The sequence below is a fragment of the Gorilla gorilla genome, chromosome 5 (assembly GCF_029281585.2).
Source record: "Gorilla gorilla gorilla isolate KB3781 chromosome 5, NHGRI_mGorGor1-v2.1_pri, whole genome shotgun sequence".
NCBI lineage: Eukaryota > Metazoa > Chordata > Mammalia > Primates > Hominidae > Gorilla > Gorilla gorilla.
In genome coordinates, this window is record NC_073229.2 from 153,230,572 (window position 1) to 153,257,608 (window position 27,037).

The 27,037-nt window shown below is 35.4% G+C and overlaps 1 protein-coding gene across 6 annotated transcripts in view; it reads left to right on the forward strand.

Annotated features, from left to right (window-relative positions):
• The window catches only part of LAMA2 (laminin subunit alpha 2), a 631,365-nt gene that overhangs the window by 157,774 nt on the left and 446,554 nt on the right, over positions 1-27,037 (forward strand). For all 6 annotated transcript variants that reach the window (XM_055391635.2, XM_055391626.2, XM_055391631.2 and 3 more), the window contains exons 2-3: positions 5,245-5,415; positions 15,197-15,309. In XM_055391635.2, coding sequence (XP_055247610.1) covers positions 5,245-5,415; positions 15,197-15,309 — 284 coding nt within the window. The remainder of the gene's footprint in view (positions 1-5,244; positions 5,416-15,196; positions 15,310-27,037) is intronic.

The following is a 27,037-nucleotide window of genomic DNA, read 5'->3' on the forward strand; positions in this document are numbered from 1 at the left end:
ATAGTATAAACAGAATATTGTTTGATTTTTGTTCAGACATTGTTCCTTATAACCAGAACTCCAACTAAACTTATTTAGTCTAGTGCTATTCAGAAAAAAAATGTCAATCATAGTTGTATGGATAATGATCACTGGCTTTTATGTCATTAACATTATAGGACCTTAAGTTGAGTTAAGAAGATGTAAGTCAATACTCTCTAAAGGTTCATCAGCTATTTATAGTTAATTTACACTCCTAATGTTTACATAATCTTAACCAAGTAACACAAATTGAATATGGAAATAAATATTGCCCTGGTGCTTTTGAATGGGAATAAGTAGGCACAGCATAATAGATTTAACATATAATGAAAATGGTTGCAATCTATAATAAGACATGCTGAAGATTCAATAAAAGCTCAGATATTGATTCATTCTTCAAATTGGTCATTAGCAACTAATTGGAGACCTTCGCTGACCAATATGCTTAACTGATTTTTAAAAAGAAACAGCAAAATAGCTGATGAAATTTCATAAAGCAACTGTTCCCTGACCATAAAACAAGGCAATTAAATTGTGCAAAGGTTAATTTTGAGCACATAATCAGTAACTGTAATAGAAACAAATCAAAGAAAAGAATTGAAAGATCCTAAATGTAAATTTTATTAGTGTCTTTAGTTTTATGGTTAGAAAACTCTATGAAGCAACAATGGCATGGTGAGGGATAAGTTATTTATTTTATTAAAGATTTAAATAAGCTTTACCAAGGACCAGATTTTGGTTTTACTTTAGGCCCTGACAAGAAGTCTTGTAAGCTTTTTAAAGAGCTCACTTCAAATCATAGTTATCAATCTTACTAATTCATAACTTTGTACATATCATTTATCTTCTCTGAGCTGCACTTCCTTCATTTTTATAAAGTGGAAAGAATTAAGAAAATTTATACAACGGGTTATATGGGAATTAAATAATATGAAGTATATAGAATAGCTTCAGAATCAATGTTTCTTGTACTCTGTAATCCCTTTGTAGCTGTATGCTTTTGCTCTCTTTATTTATTTAATTATGTGGGATAATTGGTACATAATCCAATTCTATATTTTCTGAACATACAACATAAAGAAAATACTTTATCCCTGGTCTCTTTTCTTCTTGGCTTCCTCCCGTGATTGCTGAGGCCTGGGAAAGTACAGGCCTGGCCTGCTCCAATCAGGTCTTTCAGGGCAGACCAAAGCAGGGCACAGGAAGTCTTACCCATACCTGCAAAACAGGAATGAGGCCATGGTCAGGGTCAGAACTAGTCAGTGCTGAGGGAGGAAGCAAAAATCCAAGAGAAAAAGTGACAATGCCCTGGCGAAGTTTTAGAAATGTTAGCACCTGCCTGAGATGGCTTTTGTGTAAGTAAGCTGGCTGTCTTTGAAGGGGGCAGATGGAGCTAGACTGCTTAAACTCATCATATAAGCGAGCAAGAGAAGTATAATTTTGCTCTCCTGTAAACAGAACTCCCAGCGTGTCTCTTTGTTCTTACTACTTATTTTTCTATACTGTAAATTAAATTTTTAAAGACCTGGAGAAAAGTCCACTAAAACAAATTACTAACAGTGACAAATAAGCAGTGATTTATGTTAATATTTAAGTGCACCATTGTATTAGTCCATTCTCATGCTACTAATAAAGACATACCCAAGACTGGATAATTTATAGAGAAAAATAGGTTTAATAGACTCACAGTTCCATATGGCTGGGGAGGTCTCACAATCATGGTGGAAGGCAAAGAAGTAACAAAGGCAGGTCTTACATGGTGGCAGGCAAGAGAGCATGTGCAGGGGAACTGCACTTTATAAAATCGCCAGATGTTATGAGACTTATTTACTATCACGAGAACAGCATGAGAAAAACCTGCCCTCATGATTCAAATACCTCCCAAGGTGTCCCTCCCACAACACATGGGGATTACAGGAGCTACAATTCAAGATGAGATTTGGGTAGGGACACAGCCAAACCATATCAACCATTATGTATATTAAATGTGTAACCTATATGTATCTGTATCTATAGCCACATCTATATCCAGACAATTACATAATCTTATATGTTGAAACAATTACAGATTCAAGTACTCTGACTCACTCATCATTTACATAAGCTTTCAGCATAGAGACCATACTTACATGCCATTCCCTCTGCCTGATATGTTTGTTTTTTCTTTCTTCATTTTCCCTAACAGATAAACTTCTATTTCTCCTTGAAAATTCAGCTCAAGATTACTTCCCATGATAAGCCCATCTTAGTAATATTTTTATTCTCAGATCCTTTACTGTCTGGCATAATATGTGCTCAAAACATATTTGATGAAGGAATAGTTGTACAGTTAAATGCAAAATGGTGATAAGTGACAAAATAGAAAGATATACAGACAAACTTTATTTAATCGCATATCATTTATTAACCTAGAAAATAAAATGTCTAAGATAGATAATGGCGTGGAGACCATCTAATTATTTTTAAATTTGTAACCTGACAAATGTCACAAAATTGTTAGAAAGTTTTCACTAAGCCTTATATCATGGAAAAGATTAAAAAAATAAGGTAAAAACTTTTAAATGGTACTCTACTTTTTATAAAACATTACATTTTCTAATGAAATAAATAATGCTTTATGGATGTTTAATATTTCTCTAACCAACTATTACATTAGCTTTCCTTATGTCACGTTGACAGAATGTCTCATTGTGTTGGGTCCAGAGAGCACAGAGATGAGGGGAGAATAAATTTATCAGTAACAATAAATGAGATAGTGATTAAGTGAAAAAGTAAGTACCATTGGCAAATCGGGAAAAATTGGGAACCTCAACTTTCAGCTGGAGAAAAACACAAGGCAGAAGGCCAGATGAGAGTTGGGGGACACTATTTTGGAGGAACAGGATTAAGGGATTTTTAAAGATATATGTATGAGGAGGGAGAAAAGAAAGAAAAGATTGGGTGCAGTTCTTTGGGAGATCTTAAGAATGACTGAGACAAGAACTGAGTTGTCACTTGATCTTTTGAATTCATTTACCTGTGGAATTTTTTGGAGTGATTACAATAAAGATTTAAACTATTTATAATTGCAATTTTTACCGTACTATTATCTTTTTTAGTGGAAAAGAAATCTTAATAATCAATACATACAAGTCTAATAATCAAATATTATAAAAATCTTCCTAATTTACTTTCTTTTTTAATTTTTTGTTTCTTTCAATGCAATTCTAAGGCCAACCAGGTCCGCAAGGTAGCACTAGATCTATGCTGGTTTCATAAAACATTGTAGATGCCATTCAATGGAGTGATTAAGAGGATAGACTCTAGAGCCACATTGCTTTGGTTCAAATCATAGCTCTGCTACTTGCTAGCTGTAATCATGGGCGAGTTACTTAACACCTCTCTGCCTTCTTAATAAAATAGAGATAATAGTGGTATGAAGCTCATGTGGATGTTTCCTGTAGCAAATCATTGTAGGAACAGTGTCTGACAATAGTGCTTGGCACATTGCAAACATTCAACGATGCTGGCTATTATGATTATAATTATTATTATTATATGCAGATGATACAGACAAACATTTATGAGTCCAATATTTATAATCTAATTATTCGTTTATTTTACAAATACATTGAGTGCCTACTCTGTCCCTACTATGTGCCAAGCTTTGAGGATAAGGCAGAAAATACAAATTCAAGATCTAGGGATCTTGGTAAAAAAGGCAGAAAATACAAACTCAAGATCTAGGGATCTCAGTAAAATATCAAGCCATGAGATATAGTCAGGAAAGTTTCTTTCTTTCTTTCTTTCTTTCTTTCTTTCTTTCTTTCTTTCTTTCTTTCTTTCTTCTTTCTTTCTTTCTTTCTTTCTCCTTCCTTCCTTCCTTCCTTCCTTCCTTCCTTCCTTCCTTCCTTCCTTCCTTCCTTCCTTCCTTCCTTCCTTTCTCTCTCTCTCTCTTTCTTGACAGAGTCTTCCTCTGTCTCCCAGGCTGGAGTGCAGTGATGTGATCTCAGCTCACTGCAACCTCCACCTCCCAGGCTCAAGCAATTCTCCTGCCTCAGGTTCCCAAGTAGCTGGGATTACAGATGCCCACCACCATGCCCTGCTAATTTTTCTATTTTTAGTAGAGACAGGGTTTCACCATGTTGGCCAGGCTGGTCTTGAACTCCTGACCTCAAGTGATCCGCCCACCTCAGCCTCCCAAAGTGCTGGGATTACAGGCGTGAGTCACCACACCCGGTGAGGAATGACTTTCTATCAGAAGTTGAATTGATATAGATCTACTTGGCACATATATAGAGCTGAAACAACCTAGGTGGTCAGCATATTTTCTCCATAAATAGAGTCAAATTTTCTGTAATTTCAAATGTACTTTCTCCAAGAACAGATTTTTCAGTTAAAGAGTGGCTTTTGATGAGTGACTTTGCTATACTGTTATTGAAAAAGGGTCTATAATATGCAAATGCTAGACATGTATGAAGCACAATTGACATTAACTTACAGGAAGAAAAGAGACTGAATTTGGTTCTCAGAGGGAATAAAAAAATCTCCCCAGCCCTACACTTAGATGGACCTCTGAGATTGTATCTATGAACGTTAAAAACTTCTATTATATCTAAGACATAATTACTGGTGTATGATCATGGACCACTATAATGGCTTGTTTCTGGCAATATATTGCTTTATTATATTGCTGGATAGCATGGAAAGCAGTAAAAATTGGTATTCCAAAGTAAACATTATCTATCTTCTCTAGTCTGGGATAAAGAAGTTTTAATAATTATTTACACTAAAGGATAATTAGAGCATGAAATGACCATGAAAAAACATATTTGCATAGTTGTGCAGAAACATTAACATGCAATTATGTCTTGATACTAGATATAAAATATCTGAAATGGAAGATGGAAGATTTAGTGAGATCTTTTACCAATAACTTCAACAGAAGATTTGTGTTTTAGAATGTGTCCTAGAGACAGGACCTTCTTCCTAGCTAAATATTAGAGATAAAAAATTAAAAAGAGGTTTAAAGTCCATACTTAAGACCCAGAAAGAAAAATAGTATTCTTTTGATAACACATAGTATTTATGTAGTATACTGAATTGTCAGGTATTTATCATTAATTATCTAATGTTGGGTTACTTTAATGCTCCAAAAATATTTTATCTCAATTGCTTTTAAAATGTATCAGAATCCTAATTTTGTTTCTGGTCTACACACCTTCATTTGTCCATCTTTTTCAGGTTTATTCCCTGCTGTCCTGAATCTTGCTTCTAATGCTCTTATCACGACCAATGCAACATGTGGAGAAAAAGGACCTGAAATGTACTGCAAATTGGTAGAACATGTCCCTGGGCAGCCTGTGAGGAATCCGCAGTGTCGAATCTGCAATCAAAACAGCAGCAATCCAAACCGTAGGTATTTTAGTGTGTAGGTGTGTGGCGCTGGGTAGGATCTATAATTGTGAGATGTTGAGGCCAAGCTGCATTACATTCGAGGGTTTGTAATACTAAGAATTCCTAGAATTCTTTTTACCACTAAGAGCTTCTTCCTGGCCCCTCTCTGTCATTCAGCAAACATTATTGGAGTTCCTGCTATGTGCTAAGTACAGTGATTGGAGATGATTCGCCAGCTGAAGGCCTGTGGCAGTCATTGGGTATACTAACTCCAGATACCAAAGTGGTTTCCGAGGATGTGGTTATTAACTCAGGCTATCATGATTCATTGGTAATTTATGTGCCAGATATTGTGCCTGAGATCCAGGAGGAATAAGGTAGGATATGGTCTTTGAGCTACTGATATATAGTGTGGTAAGTACAAAGGAAAGAATGAGCACAGTGTTCTGCAGAAGAGAGAGGATGGCCACAAAGTCTTGGTGTAAGTAAAGGCTTGCCAGAAGGAGCGACATCCAAGCTGATAACCAAGGACATGAGCTAACCAAGGACATGAGCTAAACAAGGGTATGAGATAAACAGGTAAAGAGGTGAGGGAGGGGAAGAGGAGAAGTCATGCCAGGAAGAGAAATCAGAATTAGACAGAAAATCCTAGTTACTCGGGGAGCTACAAGTAGGAGTGACTAGAACTGAAAGTGCCAAAGGGCAGAGAGTAGAGATGAGACTAGAGCAAAAGGCTGGAGCCAGATTATGAAGGCATTTAACAACCACAGGAGAAGTGATTTAGGGAGAGGCACCATGTAAAGCCCTCTTTCTGGCCTCTATGAACCACAATGATACCTCAGACTCATTGATGTATTTATTCAACAGGCCTTTGAACACCTCCTACTAGCAATGCATTGTATTGGAGCATAATGTTAAATTACGCATAACCCCTGATTCAGAGGGCCTAGAGGGGAAATAGAGGCAAAAGAAAAGTAAATTCAGTGCTAAAATAACATGAATGCTCCATGTAGATGCTAAAGTCATCTGAAGATTTCTGGCTAAGAAATCTTTATATCTATATATCTCTATCTGTATCTATCTTTCTGACATGCCTTCTTCTCTTCTCTCTTACCTCTCTCTCTCTGTATATATATAATATATATAAAATATATATAGCAAGTAGATACATACTTATATGTAATCTACATAAAGGTCAAAATATATTATTTATATTATTTTTAATAAACAGATATTTCATTTTTATTTTGTTTTTGAGGCAGAATCTCACTCTGTCACCCAGGCTGGAGTGCAGTGGTGTGATCTCAGCTCACTGCAACCGCCATCTCCCGGGTTCAAGCAATTCTTCTGCCTCAGCCTCCCGAGTAGCTGGGATTACAGGCACGTGACACCATGCCTGGCTATTTTTTGTATTTTAAGTAGAAATGGGGTTTTGCCATGTTGGCCAGGCTGGTCTCAAACTCCTGACCTCAAGTGATCCACCCGCTTCAGCCTCCCAATAGATATATTTTTCGTTAATATTATTTCATAATAATATATTAAAAGGTAGATATATATTATATATAGAGAGATATATTTTATGTATCTATAGATATATCTATAGATATCTATATCTCTATAGAGAGATAGATATAGATATATCTATAGATAGATATATAGATATAGATATCTATAGATAGATATATAGATATAGATATCTATAGATAGATATATAGAGGCCAGAAAGTAAATGAATTGATGGATTATTAGTTTCAGGTTCATTAGGCAAGATGATAAAGCCTGATGGAGGGAAACCACCATTGGTTCAGAGACTGGTGGCCTTGAAAATTTCATGAAGAATATGAGAAAGCCCAGGGGCATGAACAGAGTTGTGGGGAGGAGGTGCGAGTGTGTAGATGTGTGTTTAGGATGGGCTGTGCAGACGGGGAGAATTAGAGAGATAAAATATGTAAAACCATAAGTGTGTGTATATGTATGCAGGTATATATATATGTAGAGAGAGAGAGAGAGAGAGAAAGGAGGTAATAACGTGAATACTTAATGCCAAGTGAGGTGAACTATGATGGGGGTAAAGCTTCACAATTATATTATTTTAAAATTTGCTTAGTATTTCTACTCCTTTTTTTTTTTTTTTTTTTTTTTAGGCGGAGTTTCGCTCTGTCGCCCAGGCTGGAGTGCAGTGGCGCGATCTCGGCTCACTGCAAGCTCCGCCTCCCGGGTTCACGCCATTCTCCTGCCTCAGCCTCCCCAGCAGCTGGGACTGCAGGCGCACATTGCCACGCCCGGCTAATTTTTTTTTTTTTTTTTTTTTGTACTTTTAGTTGAGACGGGGTTTCACCGTGTTAGCTAGCACGGTCTCAATCTCCTGATCTCGTGATATGCCCGCCTCGGCCTCCCAAAGTGCTGGGATTACAGGCGTGAGCCACCGCGCCCGGCCTCTTCTCTATCTTTTTAAATAGACCTTATTTTTAGAGCAGTTTGAGGTTCACAGCAAAATTAAGAGGAAAGTACAGAAATTCCCCATATTTCCCCCGCCCCAACACATGTGTGGACTTCTCCATTACCAATATCCCCCTCCAGAGTGCTACATTTGTTACAGTCCATGAACCTACATTGACAACAGCATCACCCAAAGTTCATAGACTGCATTGGGGTTTACTTTTGGTGGTGTACCTTTTATGGGTTTGGACAAACTTATAATGATATATATCTACCATTAGAGTATCACGCAAAGTAGTTTCATTGCTCTTTTTTTTTTTAAATTATAAAATGTATAAAATGAGAGCTTTTTCTCACAATTTACATTTTTTATCCCAAAAAGAAAATTGAAAGGCATTGTGCCTTTTTTCTTGGAGCTGGTTAAAGAGAGGCATGCATAGTCCCCTCATTATATAATTTAGGAATGCAGAAAACATTACTATATTTCAGCAATTGACACTTGTTTGATTAAAATTAGTGGTCATGTGTATCACAGAATATTAGAAAACATGTTAAGACACCAAAGAAGGCAACCACCAGAAACCTTTCCTATTAATGACTCTGGTTAATTTCTTTCTTTTTTGTTTTGTTTTGTTTTGTTTTATTTTGAGACGGAGTTTTGCTCTTGTTGCCCAGGCTGGAGTGCAATGGCACGACCTCGGCTCACCGCAACCTCCGCCTCCCGGGTTCAAGAGATTCTTCTGCCTCAGCCTCCTGAGAGGCATGCGCCACCATGCCCGGCTAATTTTGTATTTTTAGTAGAGATGAGGTTTCTCCATGTTGGTTAGGCTGGTCCCGAACTCCGGACCTCAGTTGATCCAACTGCCTCGGCCTCCCAAAGTGCTGGGATTACAGACATGAGCCACTGCGCCCAGCCGACTCTGGTGAATTTCTCGGATGTAAGTTGTTATGGTATGTGTGTAGGAGTGGGGAGTATAGTTGCATACCCATGTGTTTGCTAGCTCTTGTATAGAATGTAAGAGGAAAGGACATATGTCAGAGCCCTTTGCTTTTATGTAAAAGCCAAGGGAGTTCAGGTAAGTGGAGTCAAGGAAGGCAATAAAGGGAAACAGATTTCAAGGGAAAAAAATCAGGAAAATGAGGCATTAGGTATGTGATGAAGGAAAGAATTTTTAGGAAGAAAAAGTAACAGTTTTTAATGCTTTGAAGATAATTGAGTAAGAAAAGCATAAAATAGGTTTCCCTTGCTTTTGACGACATGGCCATCCGTTGATCACCTTTCTAAAGTACTCAGCAGATTCATAGTGGCAAGAGACACACTGAAGAGGTAATAAATGAATGATGAAGAGGAAGAGGGGACTATAGAAATATTCTGTCAAGTATCCTTGATGTGAAAGAGAATGAAGGACAGAGGAGATTGTGGAGCTGCAAAGGTTTTCAAAGATAAGAGACATTTGAGTTGGTTTAGATGCTTGGGGGGAAAGGCAGGGAAGTTGAAGACCAAGTGGTGGTGGGCGTGGTGTCTCTCTAGAAGTAAAAACATGTGGGTCGTTAAGCATAGGCAAAAACCTTATATTAGAAGATACATACTTTTAACTCACCAAATCAGAAAGAAGGAAGAATGAATAGCAGCAGTCAGCAGAAAGTGTTGGGAGAAATTTCTCATTTGATGATCTTGATTTCTTCATTAAGATGTAAATCTGGGTTACCTGCTGAGGAAAGAAGCAAACATTTAGATTATGAGCCTCTCAGGGGAATAGGAGGGGATCACTGAGCCATAATCAGAATAAAGTGGCAAGTCCATATGGAGTAAAATAAAGAATCAAACGTGTGGACTGATACTCTTGGAGCATTACAGGGAAAGTAGAATGGAAAGAGAAGATCGCAAGAAAATTGAAGAAAAGGTCAGAAAGTAAATGAATTGATGGATTTTTAGTTTCAGGTTCATTAGGCAAGATGACAAAGCCTGATGGAGGGAAACTACCATTGGTTCAGGGACTGGTGGCCTTGAAAATTTCATAGAGAATGTGAGAAAGCCCAGGGGCATGAACGGAGTTGTGGGGAGGAGGTGCGAGAGTGTAGATGTGTATTTAGGATGGACTGTGCAGACAGGGAGAATTAGAGAGATAAAATATGTAAAACCATAAGTGTGTGTATATGTATGCAGGTATATACATATACTTATGTATTTATTAAATATTTAAATTAAACATGAAATATATGATATGTTATGTAATATATACTTATATTAAATAAATTTATATAAATAATATATGTACACATATAAGTATAAATATTATGTATATATAATAATATGTACCTATGTGTATATAATATTTACACTAGAAAGGCAAGAAATAAGAAAATGTATCCAATCATAAAAATGGGATGGAGGAATGATACAAAGATTGGGGTAGAAAATAATTGAGTTCTCCACTCAATTATTTTTATTCTTGGCTGGAAAAATGGATGAGTTGCATTGTCAAATTGAGTCCAAGAGCTATTCTGTCTTTCACCCTCTTGAAAGTTCTACATTCAGAGTATCTTTTGTCTCGTGGAAGATATATATATTCAGCCAATACTATCCATGTTTTCACATAGAAACCAAAAATGAATCAATTATTTCAGTAAAGCAAGGTGTATATAAGTTATGATTTGTATTTCCCCATTTTTATTTACCTGTAGTGTTTTCTAAACCAGTCACAGTCTGGATTTACTTTACATTATTATTTATGATTATGATTATGATTATTATTATTATTATTATTTGAGATGGAGTCTCACTCTGTCACCCAGGCTGGAGTGCAGTGGCACAATCTTGGCTCACTGCAACCTTCGCCTCCCAGGTTCAAGCGAGTCTCAAGCCTCAGCCTCCTGAGTAGCTGGGACTACACGCGTGTGCCACTGCGTCTGGCTAATTTTTTTGTATTTTTAGTAGAGATGGAGTTTCACCATGTTGGCCAGGCTGGTCTTGAACTCTCGACTTCACGTGATCTACCTGCCTTGGCCTCCCAAGGTGCTGGGATTACAGGTGTGAGCCACCGCGCCTGGCCTGCATGATTATTTTTAAATGACCAGATTCATTCCACATTTCCAGATTATGCTTTGATACTAGAAATTTAGAAAGAATAAAACCCCACAAGAATAAAAATCTAGCAATCAACTGCATGAATATATTTTAGTAAAAGTTGGAGCAACAGATGATAAAATTCCACAAATTCAGTGAACTCTGAGAATAAATATGGAAGGTCCGCAGTTAATTACCCTGCAAAGAAAACGAACCTTGAACTTTCTGACTGTTAATAGACTTTGCTTCCCAATTAAAAACTAGCAGTTTGAAAGGTTTACCTCATCAGTGATTCCCTATCCAGTTTTCAGATGCAGTTAGCCCTTGGATTGACTTGCATATTTATCCCTGTTGAGGATGTTATATGTTTCTATCTCCTTTTAAATAAGGGAACTTTGCCAACAATTCGTCAGTATTTGCAAATTAATTATGATTAAACTTTCATAATAGGGATTATGGTTAATTGTTGATTCATCTCCCAGTCCTCCTTTTTGTGACTAATTCTCTTATCAATTTGACCTGAGGTGGCAGATACCACAATTTCCTATTAGACAACTTCTCTCACAATTACCTAAGAGCCATGAATTTGATTTAGAAATGGGGTTGTGTGTGTGTGTTTTTCTATCACATATTAAATGCACAATCTGTAAAAAAGATTCAGAAGGATGTTTGGGAAATGTTTTCTGTGATATTTATTTTTCTTCAGAAGAAGTGCCAACAATATTTCATTTATGGTTTTGATTCCCCATATGCCAATTTCAGCACCCCCTTATTTCACCAGGGTCATTTATTTGGTATTTAGTTATGCTTCTGATATTTGCTGTCATCCTAAAGACCTGACATCTTCCCTAGCTTCAAAAGAACAATTTGACTAATGCTAACATTTAAATATATTCAGAAATTTTACTTTTCATTAATGAGACAGGAAGCCTCATCTCTATGGACTGCTAACATGATGATTTGGTGGAAAATAAAGTCCAGCCAGCTGTTAAGTTGAATTAAAAAATTTACCAATAATAATGGAATATTTTTGCCCTGTCTTGTACAGTCATATTAAGATTTGCAATATGAATATCCATATCTGGAATAGGACTATAATACCATGAATAGCTTAAAACATAGTCTTTATGTTTTAAGTAAATGTTATGACAGTTTATTATATATTAATTATAAATTAATATGTAATACAAATCTTCACAAATCTGAAAATGCCAAATTTAGTGAATATTCAGCTTTTTAAATTTTGAAATGGAGTCTCACTCTGTCACCTAGGCTGGAGTGCAATGGCATGATCTTGGCTCACTGCAACCTCTACCTCCTGGGTTCAAGTGATTCTCCTGCCTCAGCCTCCCAAGTAGCTGGGAATACAGGCGCCCGCCACCATGACTGTGCTATTTTTTTTTTTTTTTTTTTTTTTTTGTAGAGATGGGGTTTCACTGTGTTGGCCAGGCTGGTCTTGAACTCCTGACCTCAGGTGGTCTGCCCACCTCAGCCTCCCAAAGTGCTGGGATTACAGGTGTGAGCCACTGCACCTGGCCAATATTCAGCTTTTAATAAAATTTTTCTTTTAAAGATGATTTTACTTTCTATCAGATTCCTATTGCATTGAAGACTTAGTTTTGCTTTATTTTTATTGTTTTTTCAAATGTTTTACCAAGTACAACTTGTCTCTAATTAAGATTCAAAACAGTGTACATTTTGAATAGATGTATCATTTATTTTATGTATATGCATAATAATGGTTAGAATGCTCACAGTTATACTGTTCATCAGTAACCCTGTGAATACAGGGTTCACATCCAAGATGTTCTCACTGGTCCATGGCAAAGTAAGAAAATGAGAACAACTTTCCACATTTTTCATAAAAATAGAAAGGATACAATTTAAATAATTGTCCTCCATTTTGATATTATGGGTTTTAAAAACTATTGATGGTTTTTAAATGCCCTTTGTTTCATGAAATAATAATGATGCTTTATTAAATGATAGAAATATATTGGAGGTTATTATTACTTGGAAAAACTAAGAGCTAGAACTCCTATATCAATTTCACAAATCGATCACACATTTATTTTTAATTTCATATTTTTTCTCTGAAAATTATGAATCTGGAAACCACTGCTGTGAGCGGAATTTTGTTATTCCTAGATCAGAGATGACACATAATGTTGAATGATTTGTCTGTGGTCAGTTACGTACTAAGTGGTGGAGCCAGGAGGAATGTCAGCTACCTGTGTGCCAGCACCTCATGGTCCCCCTCTCATCACCATTATTATTAGAATACATGGCTAGATTGCAATATTAGGTAGGAAAATTGAGAGTCCATGTTTGTTACTTATAGCAATGTGATTTGTTCATTATGTGAGGTATTCCTTCAAATTTAAAAAGGATTGTGTTCTAATCTAAAAGGTCATTCATAAGCCACTCATTTGAAACATCTTCCCAGATAATTAGTTTTTTGAAATTCTCAAGACTGACACCCCAAAGCATCCTTAATCTATAATAAACACAGGAGTACAGGGAAGCTCACCTCCACTTTGTTTACATTTCTATGGGCAAATGTGCCGACTTTCTAGTGAGATGTGAGGAATTTAAGTGCCCTTACTGCAGCCTTGGGAATAGAAACAGGATCATCAACAACCTCCACTCCTGCCATCTTCACCCATGCATGAGCAAGGCCTGTTTAGAGAGGGAGAAAGAAAAAGACCTTATATTACTTGGAAAATGAGAAGCAAAGATTTTAGACAAGAACCAATGACTGGGAACCAAAATGCAATGAGGGCTTGGCAGCCCAGGAGTAGTGGCTGCTGTTGTGAGACACATGGAGCTAAAATGGGAGAGATGAGAAACTGTGAGCTTTGAGGATTGTAAGAAGGAAGGGAGCTGCAACAAAGGTCACAGGTCTGTGGGGTTGCCACGCCTCCTATTTTCTGTCTCTAATCTCCCTTTTGATTTTCACAATTGGTCCTGTTCTTATATGTCTGGGTGAAAGTAAGGGAAGATCTGTGGTTTTTGGTAGGATAGAGTTTCATGTGCCATCATCTCCTTCCTTGCCATTATTGTAAAGATTCCTCCACTAGAGTTAGTGATGATGGCAACAGACAAATGCCGGATGAGAGGTTTGGGTTATCTCTCATATTATTAAATAGTGATAGAAAATTGGCAAGTTAAAGACTGGCTGCAAAAAGCTTCTGTAAGGGCCAAGGGAAAACTTCTCTTTTGCCCTCTGAAGGTTTGCTGAAAAATCAACTGAAAAAAGTTAGCTTGGTAGGTGAAAGGCATACAAAATGTATTTTAACATGCATAGCATGGAAGAATCACAGGAGGATGATTACCCAATAACCCAATGGGGATATAGATGTAGATATACCCTTCTTCACGGGGGAGGGAAGATGGGGAAAATATGGCAATTTGGAAAATAGTAAATGATTTTTAGGGGAATTCAAGAACCTACAATGGCCTAGGACAAAGACTGTTGGGCCCACAGAGCAGATAGTGGTTTGTAACAAAAGTCTGTTCAGGTGTGCCGACAGACTTCAGTCTCTCTTCATGTGAAATGAGTTAAATTAATGAAAACTTAAGCAAGAGGGCCAGAGGAAACTTTTCCTCCTGGTGGGATCAGACTGTAAGTAGATACGGGAGTATCAGAGTAAAACTTATTTCAGCATTTGCTGGTCTCCAAGAGCCTTTAATTTAAAATAATCAGCATACCAGCATGCTATATTTTCAGGTATTGGTTTCTGAGCCTCAATATCTCATAGAATGAATTTAACAGCATTTTATATTAAAACCAGATACATATTGGACTCCCTACATCTTAATAATAATGAATGTGTCAGAAGGGCAAGTGTTCAAGTATCTTTCAACCACAAGTCAGGATTTTATGTTTCTGTTAACAAGGTTGATGGCATACTAGAGCTGTCTCAATAGTTAGTTGTTGCTTTTTTGAATGATTGACAAGTCAATTAGATTTTAACATTATATCTTTACACTTAATTTCTGTAGTTACCTTTAAAGTTGCCCATTTTGGTTAATGGCCAGAGTGCTGACCAGCTCATTCCCCTGCAGCCTAAGCATTTAAACATTTCATGCTACCTTGTATGGTGCTATGAGACAGCTGTCATTGAAGAAATTCTGTTGAGAATCTGAATTACTCTCCTTTTGTATTATTTTAATGTTTGATATTCACATGATGATTGTTTTAACAGTTTTTTTTTTACTTTAAAGAAAAAGCTATAAACTAGTTATATGATCTTTTCTTCTTCCTTTCATATGATGCTGCTAACTCAATAGAGAGACACCCGATTACAAATGCTATTGATGGAAAGAACACTTGGTGGCAGAGTCCCAGTATTAAGAATGGAATCGAATACCATTATGTGACAATTACACTGGATTTACAGCAGGTATAGTTCCTCTTTTTTTGTCATTTCCACTTTTGAAATTGCATTTTACATTTGCTATTTGTTTAGTTAGTGGTTTGTGGGTGAAAGGATACTCTTTCTTATCACTCTCCATTGTTTTCTTGATAAGATGAACAAAGGGTCCTATTCATATGGCATATTGTTATTTACAAGTATTCGGCATTTAATTCTAAAGCACAACTCAAATGGAAGCATGTGAAGAGCTTAGAAATGAATTAGGTGCTAACTGTTTTAGCTAGCTGGACTTAATGATGAAAATATGGATCAATAAAATTTTACATAACAAAAATATAATAGTATCATTTTTAACTTTTAAAATACTACATTGTTCCCACTGTGCTGATGGTGTGTGCACTTAAAGGTTCCTGGATAACAAGGCTCTTGAGCAAATTGCCTCTCATTACTGAGAGTTGAGAAAGTTGTGACAGTTGCTTTCAAATTAAACTTGGGTGACTAAATGAAGTAACAAGCTTTGTAGTTATACAAAATTGATGCCGGAAGTTGTTCAAGTTTGTCTTGCATAGGCCTGGGTGCCTTCTATGCTTAATCTCTTTCTTCCTTCTCTTCACAATATTCAGGCCAGGCTTATTAATCAGGAATCGCCAGCATCTCAAATTATTTAGGCTTGCAATTAGGATGGAAAGTGGACAAATGCCACATTCCATCCTATTTGTATGCCTAAATAATGTGCAGGGGTGATGGTCAGGATAGTTAATGACAGACACCATACACTGTAAAGGTCATCGTTTTTATAAGTTGTCACTGTGTGGGGAAGCCCCCAGCCAGTGGGCCAGATCAGCACAAGACATTTTCCTAATGGATGCCATTTGCCACCAGCATGAGTACAATCTCCCTCCTCCAGTGTCTAGGTTCATTTTGGTGAGGGCTGCATATATTCAAGAGCCACAGAAAGCTGGCTGGAGCAAACAAGCTGGCAGATTGCACGGTAGACCTGCCTTCTACCCATATGGGCCTCCTCGGGATATGAGGAACTGGTGGCGGCAGAGGCTCAGTGCTGCAGCTTATATCACCAAATGGCATGGACTTATTTCTACCCTCACTAATATACAGCAGCTGAATGTCAGTCCTGAGTTAATAATATTTCTCAGGAAGTCTCAGAGCACTATCAGAGAATGGCAGGGCAAGCTACCACACTGATCAATCATGCTTTAGGAAAATTAATCCTGTGCATGAATCCCCTGGGGATCTTAGCCTCAAAATGGACTGCATACCACTCCTGATAAAGACAACTTGGTTCTTTATTGGTCACAAGAGTTCTCCCCCTTCATGTGATCATTGAAAGTCTAGTCTCCCAATCAAGAGTGAGTCTGCTGTGCATTGACTCAGGTCATCTCCAGGGACAGGCAATCAATAAATAGTGATGCTTTATTGTTCTGGTTTACTCTCCATTTATTCTTTTAGATTGCACATAGAACAATGGGGTCAATTATTAATATAATTTGCACAAATCACTTATACGACTCTTTGAGCTCAACAGCAATATTATTTACCTGTTATCAAACATGGCAGCATTTTTCCCCTCCTAATTTACAACTGGATGGCGCAACCACAAGTTTTTACTAAATCATTTCTAACTTGCCTGTTTTTATCAATTCAGCAAGTCAAAGAGTTTACCTGAAAGCCTATTTTTCAGTGATGTCATTGATATTTTCCTAAATTTACTTTGCATACTCACTCATCCATTCCCACACAGTATCTTAAGAATTACGTGGATTTGTCTTTCTGTTTTCTCTTCCTCCCATTTAGTTTAATGGAGGTAAGATGAGTGAATATGCCAAGACATATTTTATGCTTCATTCATCATAACAAAGTGCCAGAATTCTGTATATAACCCAGGTCTACCCGACTCCAAAGTCTGAAATTCACCAAGTGGAATTGGTACAGAGCATATGTGTTCAAATTGTCCGATATTCCAGTATGGTGTCCATCCATATCCTTATTTATTCCAGCTTTCTATTTCCTGAAAATCAACCTACTGTGTGTGTAAAAGAAGGGGAATTCAAGTAATCTATAAAAATGTAATAAATCCTTATTTCTACTTGACTCAAGATTTTAATTTAGTCAGTTATTTAATGATGTGAAAAGTTAAACAGGTTTTGTAATCAAGTTTCGTGATGGAACTTCTCAGACAAGAAAGAGCTTCAGACTTCTCATTTGGCCTCAGGCTTTGGAATAACAAGCTGTGAGACATGTTTATAATACTTATTCAGCTATGGATGGTATATTGTACTGCATTGGCAACAGAGAAAGTGTGGACATTCTTATTATGTAATTCCTCACAGTAATCCTGAATAAACCAGCTGATATTAATATTCCTATTGCATAGTTGAAGAACACTGTGCTTTAGAAAAGTTCAGTGACTTGGCCTTCTTTCTAAAGCTTATTATGGGCAGGGCGGGGGCAACATGAATAGTCTGAATCCAGACCCAAAGTACACTATCTTTTCTAACGGGTATCTGAAGACATAATTCTAGGGAGCTCAGGATAATTTTTATTATATATTTTCAAGGGCTCCAAATGTAGTTCAGGTTCAAGAAATATTGCACTATCTTCTCCTGGCTCCTATGGGATAATGTAGCCAACAACCTGTTTTGTTATAAAGCAGGGGACTAGAACCCTCATTTTCTAGTATACTCTAGTGTGCCTCTAAAATGGCAAAGCTTCTGTCTTTTCTACCTACCGCATGAAGGATTAATAGGTTATTCAAAATAAGATGAGCTATTATCTAACTGGGATTAAAAGGCAGTAAAATTATAATGAATAGGTAAATATCACTAAATGTTTGTTTGTCATTTATTCAGCAAGAGACTTGACCATTTATTAGTTCTTCTTTTGTATAAATTTCAACAAGTGCCAGTATTGTTGTTGATAAATGCTTGGCTCCTCTGTGACACATTTTTATAAATTAGTATCTTAAACATAACAGAAACGATTGCATTTATTTGATTAAATCACTATAGATTACAGTGGAATTTTTTGTTTTTTACATTTTAACGTTCAAGATAAGCACTAGAAAAAATAGCAATTTGTTTGGAAGAAAGTAGCTACTTATTTTATAAGTAGATTTTTCTTAGATACATATTACTAAGGGATTATTAACTTTTCTCATTCTATTTACTCATAGCATATTTTGAGCAAGTGATTTAATCATGCTGTGCCTCAACTTCTAGATTAGCAGACTAAATATTACAATATCTTGGCAAGAAAATTAAAGTAATGATAATGGCAATATAGCAACTAAATTCCATCTCACAATTACAGCTATTAAAAGGATCTAGAGTCAGTATGAACTTAAAGAAAAGCTTAACTGTTCCAGTGACGTGTATATAAAAACTCAATATAATTGCGAACAAAAATATACAACAATTTAAAGGAGACAGTAATAGGGACTCAAACGTTAATAAGATGTCTAAAACATTCTATTTTAGTCTTTTTCCTACCAGATTTCACCAGAATATGTCATTATGTCTGATTTTATTTATTTCTTTTAAAATCTAGCCATTATCTCCGTCATGCCCTTTGATTTGTTTCAGAAGAAAGCTGATTGGCAGGCGGGGTAAAACAGAGGGGGGCAGCTTTTCAGTAGACTTTTCAAACACATATTGAGGTGATACTCACTCCTGGCTAATCCAGGAATGCCATTAATTAGTTAAGCTCATGTCTTAACTAGGAGTCTTCTTCTCCTCAATAAGCAATTCACTTCTCTTCCTGGTCTATCCCTCAAAACTAAGAATGCGTTTACCAAACAAGATTATCTTACAGCTACAGAGATCACACTCCACATATTCTTAACCTAAATATTTTATTCACTGATCTTGCAGAGAAAAATTTGTTTGGACAAGTTAACAGTTTTAACTGGAATTTATGTTTTAGGAGGAGGATAAACTACTATTTCTATGCAAATATTACTATACTTTTAGAATCCATGTCAATAGTATAAAATGATTTTTCTCTAAAGCCTAGAATCATTAATGTAATGGTTAAACATTTCTGCAATAATAAAACATAAAATCCACGGAAATACTTTATATATTCAAGTTTTAACAATCATTTAAACATATTAAAGATGATCCAATTTTCAGTCTTGAAGGAAGGTCATTATTCTTTCATGTCAATTCTTTCCTCATGCTCTTCTTACGGATTCCTGATTACTGATTAAAGGATGTGTTGTACAAGGAGGGAATTTTGGAAAATTCACAAATACATGGAAATTAAACAACATACTCCCAAACAACCAATGGATAAAGAAAAAATTTAAAGAGAAATTTAAAAATAACTTGAGACAAATGAGAATGGACACACTAACACTGATAAGAAGAAGCAAAAGCAGTTCTAAGAAGAAAGGCTGTAGTAATAAATACCTATGTCAAAAAGAAGAAAGATCTAAAATTAACAACCTAAGGTTACACTTCAAGAAACCAAAAAAAAAAAAAAATGAAGAAAAGATAAAAGAAAGAACAAACTAGGCCTAGAAGTAGCAGAAAGAAGGAAATAATAAAGGTCTAGGTAGAAATAAATGAAATAGAGGCTAGGGAAACAATGGAAGAGATTAGCGAAACTGTCACTTGGGTTTTGGAAAAGATAAGCTAAATTGACAAAAGTTTAGCTAAACTTTCTAAGAAAAACGATCAGAATTGAAAGAGGAGACATTACTACTGATACTTCAGAAATACAAAGGATCATAAGCGACTACTCTCAACAATTATATGCCAACAAACTGGATAACCTAGAAAAAATGGAAAAATTCCTAGACCTACCAACACTGAATCATGAAAAAATAGATAACATGAGTAGGTCAATGAAGAGTAAGGAGATTGAATCAGGAATAAGAAATACCCTATCAAAGAAAAGCCCAGAACCTGATGGTTTTACTGCTGAATTCTACCAAACATTTAAGGAACTAATACCAATCCTTCTCAAAATCCTCCAAATAACTGAAGATGAGGGAGTACTTCCAAACTTATTTTATGAGGCCAGCCATTAGCCTGATACCAAAGCCAAAGGCACTGCAAGAAAAGAACATTACAGATCAATATTTTTGATGAACATAGATGCAAAACTCCTCAACAAAATACTAACAAACCAAATTCAGCAGCACATTAAAAGGATCATTCACTGTGATCAAGTGGGATCACTACCAGGGATGCCATGGTTTAACCTTTGCAAATCTATAAATGTGATACCTTACATTAGTAGAATGAAGGACAAAAATCATATGATCATCTCAATAGATGCAGAAAAAGCATTTGACAAAATTCAACATTCTTTAATGATAAAAGCTGTCAACAAATTAGCTATAGAAGGAATGTACATCAACATAATAAAGACTGTATATGACACATCCTCAGCTAACATCATACTCAATAGTGAAAAGCTGAAAGGTTTTTCTCTTAAGATCAGCAATAAGACAAGGATACCCACTTGCACCACTTCTATTTGGCATAATACTGGAAGACCTAGCCAGAGAAATCAGGCAAAAAAAGAAATAAAATTGGCATCAAAATTGAAAAAGAAAAAGGTAAAGTGTCTCTTTTTGCAGATGTCATAATCTTACATATAGAAAATCCTGACACCACCAAAATAACTGTTAGAACTAATAAACAAATTCTGTAAATTAGCAGGATACAAAATCAATATACAAAAATTAGCAACATTTCCATAAACTAACGAGGAACTATCTTTAAAAAAATCAATAAAATAATCCCATTCACCATAGCTAAAAGAAAAATAAAAAACTTGGTAATAAATTTAACCAAGAGGATTGCTATGATTTGGCTCTGTGTCCCCACCCAAATTTCATCTTGAATTGTACTCCAATAATTCCCATGTGTTGTGGGAGGGACCTGGTGGGAGATGGTTGAATCATGGGAGTGTTTTCCCCCATGCTGTTCTCGTGGTAGTGAAAAGTCTCATGAGATCTGGTAGTTTTATCAGGCGTTTGCGCTTTTGCATTTTCCTCATTCTCTCTTTGCCTGCTGCCATCCATGTAAGACAGGACTCCTCCTTACCTTCCACCATGATTGTGAGGCTTCCCCAGCCACATGGGACTATAAGTCCAATTAAACCTCTTTCTTTTGTAAATTGCCCAGTCTCAGGTATGTCTTTATCAGCAGTGTAAAAACAGACTAATACAGAGATAAAAGACTGGTACATTGAAAACTGTAAAACAGTGATGAAATAAATTGAAGACACAAATGGAAAACATCCTGTGTTTTGTGGAATGACTGATATTATTAAAATGTCCATACTACTCAATGTGATCCACAGATTCAGTGCAATTCTTGTCAAAATTCCAATGACATTTTTCACAGAAATAAAAATAAATCCTAAATATTTTATGGAACCACAAAAGGTGCTGAATAGCTAAAGCAATCAAGCAAAAAGAACAAAGCTGGAAGCATCACACTATCTGACTTTGAAATATACTACAAAGCTGTAGTAATCAAAACAGTATGCTGCTAACTTAAAAACAGATACATAGACCAACAGAATAGAATAAGAGCCCAGAAATAAATCTAAGCATTTATGGTCAGTTGATTTTTGACAAAGATGCCAAGAACACACAATGGGATTGAACTGTCTCTCCAATGAAGGGTGTTTGGAGCAGTAGATGTCCACATGCAGAAGAATGAGTATAGACCCTTATCTCACGCCATATAGAAAATCCATTCAAATTCTAAATGAATTAAAGACTGAAACTGTAAAACTACTGAAAGAAAACACAGGGGAAAAGTTCCGTGACATTGGTCTGGGCAATGATTTTTTAAAGATATAAACCCCAAAGCACAGGAAACACAATAAAACATAGACAAATGAGATTACATTAAACTGAAACACATCTGGATAACCAGGGAAACAATCAACATGGCTGCTCTTCAAATCACTGAATTTATTTTGTTGGTACTATTTGGGTCACTGCTAAATTGGTGAATACAAAACTAACACAGAAGAGATTATAATATACATGTTCCAAATGTAGATTATACCTTACCTGAGTATACCTTGTTTAAGTACAACAGAATATAGTTAAAATCACAGTTCTTTACCTGCTTTAGTTGTATATAGATTTTTAAGATCATTTGTTCAGTATCACAAGTAGAATCTGTGGTTAATTAGAAAATATATTTTCCCTTTAAATGAATTTGTGCTGACTTTTAAAATCATTAATAAAGGTGACAGCTAGCTTTGGTGTCTATATTGAAGAAAATGTTCATCCTAATTGGTTTCCGTTTGTCTACCCTTTGGTCTGCTTTCAACATAGCAGTCACAGCAATCTCATTAGTACAGATCACATAACACTTTCCACTAAAATTGGAAATCTTATTAGTACAGATCACACAACACTTTCCACTAAAAATCTCTACTGGTTTTCCATCACATTCAGTGGGAAAAGCATAATGACCCTCAAGGCCTTAAGGACCTTTTCCTCACCTCTTTTCATCTCTGACCTCATCTGATCTCTCTTCCTCAGTTGCCCAGCTGGTCATCCCGCTATGTCTTGAACACTCACACCTGCCTCAGGGCCTTTGCACTTGATATTTCTTATGTCTAGAATTATTTTCTTCAATTTCAATGTAGCTTGTTTCCTCACCTCCTTTTGGTTTTTATTCAAGTGTTACCTTCTCAACAAGGGCCTCCTTGACAACTCTATTTAAAATTGCAGCTCCCAACCTGTCCACTTCCTAAACCACTTTCCTGCTTTATTTTTCTCCATAAAATATATCACCATCTAACTTACTATGTACATTTTACTGTTCAGTTGAATATTTATCTTTCTAAATGCAATTTTTATGTGCGTGGAGCTATTTGTTGTTGTAATCATTGCTTTCTAAGCACTTAGAATAGTGCCCAACATATAGGAAGCATTCCATGCATTTGTATTAAGTTAATAAATGATTGAATGAATAACTAGTACAAACCACCAATCCATAATTTAAGAATCTTATTGAATCTGAGAATTAAAGGATTAAGTGATTTCACTGTGCTTCTTATGATAAAACACACTGCACTTTTTCTAATTTATGAAATTTCCTTTAAGGTTGAATGGCATTGTTTTAGTCTATTTGGGCTATTATAACAAAGTACCAGATGAGGTGGCTTATAAACTGCAGCAATTTATTTCTCATAGTTCTGGAGGCTTGACGTCCAAGATCAAAGCACTGGCAGATTCAGTGTCTGGTGAGGGTCTGCTTCCTGGTTCATAGATGGCCTTCTTCTTGCTGTAGCCTCACATGGCAGAAGGGGCAAATAAGCTTTCTGGGGTTTCATTTATAAGGGTACTAATTCCATTCTTGGGGGCTCTGTCCTCATGACCTAATTACCTCCCCAATCCCCATCACCTAATACCATCACATTAGGGGTTAGGATTTCAACACATGAATTTTAGGGGAACAGAAACATTCAGTCTATAGAAAGCGTGAAGTAAATTTTCCTCCAGTTCCTATGCATGTTCTTACTCTGCTTTTAAGCGTATTCTAAATTTCAGTTGTATCTGTCACTATGTGACTTTACCACACTTACAGCTTTATTTAGGAAAAGAGATGTTAATTATTTTAACTCTTCTTTTGTAACAGAGAAGTCTGGGACTGTCATTTTTTGTTTTTTGCTTGACATTGTATTTTTTCCTCATAGAACAAAAGTTAGTATAAAAGAAAGGGGAAAAAGGCCATACAATGATGCTGTTTAAACAAGAGTGTAAATGTAGGATATGTATTTTGATCTAAAATGTTGATAAACCAAATTCTAGCAATATCATGAAAATGTAAACATTTTGGAGACCCAGATCCTATTTCAAATAGAGTCAAGATGACTGCCCTAGAAAATGCTTCTTGAAGTCATGGAATAAATTAGATGATTGTTTATTTAAAAAAAAAGAACAATAATACATAGAGAGGAGATCTGTTAAAAAATCTGTGAGGAAAGAGCTGTTAAAATGTTGAAACCACATGAATTCTGTTATGGAAAGTCTGAACAAGACTTTGTAAAATAGATTGAACGTGGGCAGTTTTCACAGCTGCCTGATGACTTCCACACGCAAAACATCCACATTTCATCCTTTTGGTGGAATACTGTGTATTTTCCAATTTTATTCTTAGAGTTTAAATTTTTACTTACATATTATGCTTATGTATATCATATTTGTTACATATATTATATATAACTAATATGCAATTATTATTTATTTAAAAATAAGGAATTACAATTATATTATTTGTTTTTAAATAAGGAATTACAAAATAATGAAGAGACCATATTTATTATAGATCTTGAAACTGCGACTAAAAACCCCATGCACAGAGAAAATTCTTGAGTCAAATGGCTTCACTGGTGAATAGAAGTTAGAATACTGGTTATTGTTACAAGGAGAGGGAAGATAATGACTGGGAGAGGGTATGAGGAAAGTTTCATTTCTTATTTTTTATTATATATATAATTGTACAATAATAATGTGTTAGTACATAGAACTAATATAATTGTAAATAAGTGTTTATATTATATAATAAAATATACAAAATATATATATTATATAATGTATAATTATGTACAATATAATAAAAATATGATAATATTGTATAATATATAATTATATACAATTATATTAATTATATGTACTAATGTATTAGCTATATGTATTTATATGTACCTATATATAAGATTTTTTCTAGAAATTGACTACATATTTGAATTGTGAGACAGCATGTATGTTTTGATTCATAGATAAGATATGTTTCCAATATTACCCAAATCTCTAAAATACAAACATGGCAAAAAAGGCTGGAGTGAGACTAAGGAGAAAGGAGGAGCTATAATTGTGCCCAGATTCCATTTCTTTACCTGTGACTTATGCGTTAGTACATTTACCTTAGGTAACTTGTCCCGCTTTTATGCTCTTCAATTTGGTCTTGTGTAAAATGGAGCAAATAGGCCCACTTCCTTATTACAAGGGATATTATAAGGATAAAGTGATGTGATATAGGCAAAGAGCATAGCACACTGCTGCACTTCAGGTGATACTCAGAAAATATTACTTTTGGTCTTCCACATTGAAAATAATGGTGAATGGAGAATAAATGGGCTAGAGTTGTAATGTGAAAAATGGAAAATAACAAAACAAAAGCTCAAAAATACTTTAATTACTGGATATTGAAATGATACCTATGAGGTTCACTTTGTATATCACCTAAGAATATTATTTTACTCAATATATTTTTAGCACTTTATGGACATTAATATTTCTATGGAGAAAGCTTAAAAAGTGTCACTTGTGCATTGAAACTCTTTTGTAACAGCTTCTTTACTCTTCTGTTGTTGTTATGATAACCTCCAGATTACTTAAATTTTTAACCAAGAAGTAACCTTACTTATTACTAGTATGCTCTTTCCTTAAGAGCTTTTCTGATTTATGTTATTTTAATTATATCAATCTTGTTATTATTTACAGTTTTAAATTATTTTAATAATTTCAACCTTTCTGCAACTTTCATTTTAGATATGTCTCATTAATGGCATATAGTGAAGTTTCGACGTTTTGTCTAGTTTGGCAGTGTTGGTCTTTTAATGAAACATGCATTTTCAGTGGATCTGTGTATATCTAAGTGAAGCATGTACACAGAAAAGGTGACAAATAAAAGTCTGAGAGAATTTTTGCTAAATGAACCTTCCCAAGTAACTACTACTGAGACAAAGATAACCAGCAACCCAGAAACTTCCCTCATGCCTTTTCCAATCACTATCTTGCCTTCTCCCCTAATAGTAACCAGTATTCTCACTTCTATTCACCAGTGAAGCCATTTGATCTAAGAGTTTTCTCTGTGCATGGGTTTTAGTCACAGATTCCATATCTATAATAAATGTGGGACTCACTGGAGTTTTCATTTCTTATATTTTCAGTTTAGTTGAGTTGGGCTTTTCAAGAAATTGATCCACTTCCCTAATTTTTCAAATATATCGACATGAGTTGTTAGAGATATATCATTATCATCTTTTAATTTATAATGATCTGTAGTGATGCCCTTTTTTTATTCCAGATATTGTTGTGTAATCTTTGTTTTTCCTTTACAGCTTTAATAGGTCTTCATAATTTCATTAGTCTTTCCAAATAGCCAGTTTTGGGCTTGATTGATTTTCTCTATCGTGAAATTGTTATATTGTATTGAATCCTGCTCTTATATGTCTTGTTTTTTACTTCTCGTTATTTTTTATTTTAGTTTACTACATTTTCTTAGCTTCTTGAAATGGATACCTATGTTATTAATATTTCAGTTCTTTTTTCCTAATATATTTATTAAAGCCTACAATTTGCTTCTACATAGGGCTTTAGTTGCCTCCTACAAGTTTGATATATTGTATTTTTCATTATCATTTATTTTAAAATATATTCTAATTTTCATAGTAAATTTTTCTGTGGCCTCTGAGTTATATAGAAGTGAAGTGCTTAATTTCTGAACAATTGAGTATTTTTCTAATCGTTTTGTTTTTGTTGTTATTCCTTTCCTCACTAATTCCACTATGGGCAGTATATTTTCAATTCTTTGAGACTAAACTTTTTGAGACTTGTTTTTATCCAACATATGGCAGTGACTTGAAAACAATGTGGAGCAGTTGCCCTGGCTCACTGCTGTAATCCCAGCGCTTTGGGAGGCCAAGGCAGGCGGATGGCTTGAGCCCAGAAGTTCAAGACCAGTGTGGG